We start from the raw sequence: 6,292 nt of genomic DNA, 5'->3' as shown, positions 1-6,292 counted from the left end.
ATATATATGTATGTATATATATATATATGTATGTATATATATTTGTTATGGTATGGCTCATATACCATATCGGGACAGACGCTGGATTGAAGCGGAGCAGAGCGGAGCGGAAGAATCTGTCCAAATTGGGAAGTTACGTGGGTTGGGGTGCGGGGGGCAAAGCCCCGCAGTTTGGTACAGGGGTAATGTTGTAATTACATATTGTGCCTAGGTTTACTCCTGGGGTTATAAATAGGCCTGTTAGTAACCCCAGGAGGTATCCCTCTATTTTGTAACCCTTTTCTGAATAATGAAAGAAACTCGCCGCTCTGCTCTCGAGGACGTAGGCATCTTTGCCGAACCTCGTTAAATCTTTGTGTTCTTCTGGATTTGTGTCGATTACTGTTTTTCTTCGCCTTTATTTTCTCAACACTTTGCTTATTGAAACTATTAAAACAAAGCAAATTTTAGACACATACAACTCAATTCCTATGTATTTACATATCTAACACTTAAATTGTAGCTTTTACATGAATGCCACTTTACCTATGCATGAAAAGGTTTGTTTCACTTTTCAAAAGTTGCGAGGTTGGTGTTTTTTGGTGATACTAAAGATCTGGGTGGTTTAAAGCAAAGAAGTTAAGTTTAAAAGTTAGATATGTAAATACATAGGACTTGGGTGGTATGTATGGAAATGCCCCTAAAACTAATTACATGATTGTTGGAGGCAAGATCTGAGGTTCAAAATGATAGTTCAAAACGAAGGAATTATTGTACAAGTACATTAGAAAACTCAACGCCATAATTTAACTTCTGTCAATAAATGAATATACTCATAACACGATAAATTGTTATGATCGCACGGTATCATTTTTATCTTGCATCTTTTACTTGACACAACCATGTCATTATTTATGAGCTAACTTGATAATGCATTATATTATAGTTATGGATTAATTCATAATGGGCCCATTACCATTAAATGATGTTATTATTGCTTTATATTGCATTTCTAGCATTATTTTATTGATAATTGATGGTAAATTCAATGCATTTATAATCTTTAACTAAATCCTTTGTTGAATCTCATGGGAGTTAAAAGGATGTTTTATGGGTTTGTTATCTTGAAATTAAACTTAGTATGTTATGCTGCCTATTGAGGATGCTAAATTATAGGGACATATAAGTACATACCACAATTCTTATGTATTTACATATCTAGCACCGAAACATTTATATTTGCATGCATACCAACAAATCTTAACATCACAATATCACATCAAAAAATGGCATCACTACCTTTTCAAAAGTGAAATAGAAATTTTAATGCATAGGGTTACGACACCAACGTGTTATAAGTATAAATATCAACTTTGGGTGTTAGATATGTAAATACATAAGAATTGTGCTATATTTATGTAAGTTTCACTAAAAATTATAACGTAAGTGAGTGCGAATGAGGGTACTTTGCTCTATGTTTGGATGAACTTTTCTTCATTATTTTTTTTCAATTTTCTGAAGATATTGAATGCTAAAACAAAAATTTGTTGTTGGTGGGATTCGGTTTTAGCACCTTCAAGATTTATCAATTAGGCTATTCTTGCAATATAGGTTATATAATTTCTATATCTTTTTCATTGGCAGGGCCTATTCTTCTCGAGGATTATCATTTGATTGAAAAGCTAGCTCAATTTGATAGGGAGCGCATTCCTGAGCGTGTTGTTCATGCTAGGGGTGCTAGTGCGAAGGGTTTCTTTGAGGTCACTCATGATATTTCTAATCTCACGTGTGCCGATTTTCTTCGTGCTCCTGGAGTTCAAACTCCCGTTGTTGTTCGCTTTTCAACTGTCATTCATGAACGCGGAAGTCCCGAGACTTTGAGAGACCCTCGGGGTTTTGCTGTGAAGTTCTACACTAGGGAGGTGAGAACAATAATCTACTCTTATGTTCTTCTGCATCGATCATGTTGTGGTATTATGTTGTAGTAATATTAGGGAAATTTTCATACATGCCACAAAATTCCTTTGTATTTACATATCTAACACCAAAAGTTAGACATTTACATATATAATATTTTGTTGTCATGCACCAATGCATGAAAACATTTGCTCCACTGACAACCAGTTACTAGTAGTGGTATTTTTGATGTGATATTAAGTATTAGAGTGTTATGTATGCAAATATGAAAGTTTGGGGGATAGATATGTAAGTTTATAAGAATTGTGTGATGTCTGTAAATGCCCCATTATGTTATATCATTTCTTATATACTGGACTTTTTAACTTTTCCACATTGATATAGTCTTGCATCATAGAGTTTTGTTCTATTTTTTTCTGCAGTGCATGTTCCCTTGAAACAATTTTGTTGCTCCATATTTTTATCTAATTTTGCATGAATTCTATTTGCAATGCAATTCATTTTATATGCAATTCTTTATCTTTCGTGTCTCCTAGTTTGAACAGCCTTATTTAAAGTGAAAAAATTATTATTGCATGAAATCTTAACATCAATCAATTTCTTCCATCCATTTTATTGATAGTTTAGAGTTAGAAGATTCTTTTGCTACCATATATCTTACGACTTGTGGTTATCTAACTTTTTTTTGGCACTTTGATTTAGTGTAACTCTACCTCAATCTATATTCACGGGTAGCATAATGTGATAAGCCTTATTTACAATTGAGTTAGTTTGTTGAATCTTTTAGGACATATGGTCTTGTATTATTCGTGAGTGCTTGATAAAGACTTGTTTTTAGAAGGGATGTGGAAGAAAGGGATGAATGTGATACTTGAGAGTGTCTCTGATTGTTACTCTTGAGCTTGAACCTCTGCTAAACCGACAAATGGCTCGGTGGAGGCTTCCTGAATTACAATATTTGTCCCTGTGTGAGAGATAAATCGAGGTTCAGCCAATTGAGTAGGTGGGCTCAATTTAGCCACTTCGACAGGTTATCTTTGTTTAGACAACTCGCTGGCCTCTGTGTCAGACTCCATATAAAAATATTTTATTTATGTATATAACCATGTTTATATATACATAATTATTAGTAGGCTTAGATTTCGTTTGTTATTTAGTCATATTTTCATATATGTTTGTGGATAGTTTTGCCAATTTTAAGAGTCTATTTCAATGAATTGGGATTATTGCCTTAAAATAAAGAAGATTGCATTTGGTCTTGTTTGTGGGATTTCTATCTCTTTCAGAACTTACATAAAAGTTATCTAAAAAATGCGGAGATTTTTCGTATTTTTAAAGAATAAGTATCTAAATAGTCTTTTAACTCTTATATTAAGTCATTTTAGTCTCAGAATTTATAAAAATATCAATTTAATCTTCATATTTTTAAAATATGGGCTAATTGATTATTTTAGCCTCAATTAAAAAAGTCTAGAAATTAATTGTTACATCTCGACTCTCTCGGAGTAGAATGGGCCTATATAAATAATTACAGGATTATTCTGGCACTTTATTTTTAAATGAAATTGCACATATTGAATTGTTTGCCTATCTTTGCTTCTGAACTTTATATTCCCATGTAATGCCATGCAATTCTGCTAATTTCGTTGTATCAACTTGCAAATATTGAATCAAACTTAACGTGCCAGATGATGAGAATTTGTTGTTGGCGTATCAAAACTTATTCTCCATACAACTCATCTTCGTCTTCAGGGTAACTTCGATCTGGTCGGCAATAACTTCCCAGTATTCTTTATTCGCGATGGAATCAAGTTCCCGGACATGGTTCACGCTCTCAAACCAAATCCAAAGTCCCACATCCAGGAAAACTGGCGGATCCTCGACTTCTTCTCCCACCACCCTGAGAGCTTGCACATGTTCACCTTCCTCTTTGACGATGTTGGTGTTCCCGCCGACTACCGTCACATGGACGGCTCCGGCGTAAACACCTACACGCTCGTCAACAGCACCAGGAAAGCTCGTTACGTGAAGTTCCATTGGCGGCCTACTTGCGGAGTCCAGAACTTGTTAGACGAGGAGGCCATAATCGTCGGAGGAAAAAACCACAGCCATGCCACCAAGGATCTTTACGATTCGATCGCCGCCGGAAATTATCCGGAGTGGAAGCTATTCATCCAGACAATTGATCCGGACCATGAAGAAAGATTTGATTTTGATCCACTGGATGTCACCCAAACATGGCCGGAGGATGTTGTCCCTCTCCAGCCGGTTGGCCGTTTAGTTTTGAATAAGAACATCGATAACTTCTTTGCGGAGAACGAACAGCTTGCCTTCTGTCCGGCCATCGTGGTTCCCGGAATCCATTACTCCGACGATAAGCTGCTTCAGACGAGAATTTTTTCGTATGCCGACACGCAAAGGCACCGTCTTGGGCCGAACTACTTGATGCTTCCGGCGAATGCACCGAAGACTGCTCATCATAATAATCATCATGAAGGTTTCATGAATTTCATGCACAGAGATGAAGAGGTGCAGTTGTATTTTCTTATGTTCATATGTATGGATTAATTTATTTATTTACCTTTTTTTGGTGGGGGGTTGTTGCAGGTAAACTACTTTCCTTCAAGGTATGATCCTGTTGGACATGCTGAGAAGTTCCCAATCCCACAAACTATTCTTACTGGAAAGCGGGAGAAGGTTTGTTTTCTTTGGAAGATTTGCATACATCCCTCCAAATTTCCAAGTATTTACATATCTAACACCTAAAAATTTGATTTTTACATATATGCTACTTTATTTCTTCAAAATCTGCAAATTATTAACTGTAGAAAATGTGCTATATGAGATATATGAGATGATGGCTGAAGCTGTAAAACTAATTTTTGCAGTGTGTGATTAGCAAGGAGAACAATTTCAAGCAACCAGGAGAGAGATATCGATCCTTCGACCCTGCCAGGTTTTTATACTGACCTTTCTCTCACATACATCCTCTTCCATATACACAAATAATGAAATTTACAGGACAAACCCTCATTATCTCTCTGCTGCTTTCAGGCAAGAGAGGTTCATCTGTAGATGGGTTGATGCTCTTTCTGAACCCCGAGTCACTCACGAAATTCGCAGCATCTGGATCTCATATTGGACTCAGGTTAAACCGTTTTGTTTACTTAGATTTAAATTATTATCAGGTTTCTATCATGTCATGATTTTATCGACAAAAAATTTATTCTAATTGTCGACTACCCAATACAACTTCCACTTTTCTCAAATGGCAGTTCCATCAACAAAAAAAAAAAAAAAGCAATATATCTGTAACAAGAGATATTCATCATCATCATGGTTTTATGAATACATATGTAAATTTTTAACTTTTACATATGTACCAGCTTTCTTATGTATGAAAGTGTATTTCGCTATTGTTTAAAGTTAAAAAATGGTATTTTTGATGTGATATGAAAGATTTTGGGTGGGATAAATATCAAAAGCGGAGTTTAGATGTTAGATGTGTAAATACGTAGTTTTTAATAGAGTGTTGTATGAGGTGTTTATTGCGAATGTTTTGTTGGTTGATGCTATTTGTTTTGTTATGTGGGTGCAGTGTGATAAATCTCTTGGACAGAAGATTGCTAGCCGACTTAACATGAAGCCAAATATGTGAAACACAGAGAGTATAATATGTATGTATTTTAAGTATAGTTGTAGTATGTGCTATAATATGTATTTTAAGTATAGTGCTTTCATTGTGTTCCTTCAGTTATGTCTGTCACTTGCACCTGGAGTCTTCGGTGATTTACTCTTTAATGAGGTGTTGTGTTCATATTTTCTATCAAATTACTGCATTTGATTGCCGAGATTGTTGTTGGGGATGTTAGCGATCTGATTTGCGTCGAGCTAAGGTTGGCTTTAAATAAGCTCGAATCGGTTGAGTGCGGCTTGAAATTTGCTCTCATTGTATTCAATTTTGAGTCAGTTTGAGTGGAAACCGAATCGAGCTCTATATGGCTTGAAATCGAAACGAGGTGGCTTAAGTTGACTTATTTGGATCTGTTTCAGGTTGAAATTGAAATGAGGTGGCTCAAAATGAGGGTGCATTTGGGGTGGCGGTATGATGGTGCACTGCAGCTTTTTCTATTTGGCAAAACTACATTTTTTCTTTATTCTCAAAAGTATCAAGTTTATCCATGGTGGTTGCTAGAAAGTTGCAGTCTCTAAAAAAAAAAAAAATTGTAATAGTTATCGTAGAGCGGCTTTTTTAGCAGCTTCACAACTGTACTGCTCTCGCTACCCCAAACAAACATAAATTAATATTTATATATCTTTTTGAACAAAACTTCTGAAGTTACCCATCAAATTATTGGAAGTTTACAAATACCGAAATTTTAAATGTTATGTAATT

General features: G+C 35.4%; 1 protein-coding gene across 1 annotated transcript; it reads left to right on the top strand.

The window, feature by feature from the left end:
* Positions 1–3,652: 3,652 nt before the first annotated feature.
* Positions 3,653–6,001, top strand: LOC110025729 (catalase isozyme 1-like). Its single transcript, XM_020726358.1, has 6 exons — positions 3,653–4,425; positions 4,504–4,593; positions 4,785–4,852; positions 4,951–5,044; positions 5,495–5,573; positions 5,950–6,001. The coding sequence occupies exons 1-5, from the start codon at positions 3,718–3,720 to the stop codon at positions 5,552–5,554; spliced, it is 1,020 nt and encodes a 339-aa protein (XP_020582017.1). The 5' UTR covers positions 3,653–3,717; the 3' UTR covers positions 5,555–5,573; positions 5,950–6,001.
* The last annotated feature ends 291 nt before the right edge of the window (positions 6,002–6,292 follow it).

The sequence above is a fragment of the Phalaenopsis equestris genome, unplaced genomic scaffold, assembly GCF_001263595.1.
Source record: "Phalaenopsis equestris unplaced genomic scaffold, ASM126359v1 Scaffold000326, whole genome shotgun sequence".
NCBI classification, from domain to species: Eukaryota; Viridiplantae; Streptophyta; class Magnoliopsida; order Asparagales; family Orchidaceae; genus Phalaenopsis; species Phalaenopsis equestris.
The sequence above is the reverse complement of the archived record's forward strand: the minus strand, read 5'-3'. Positions and strand labels throughout refer to the sequence as shown.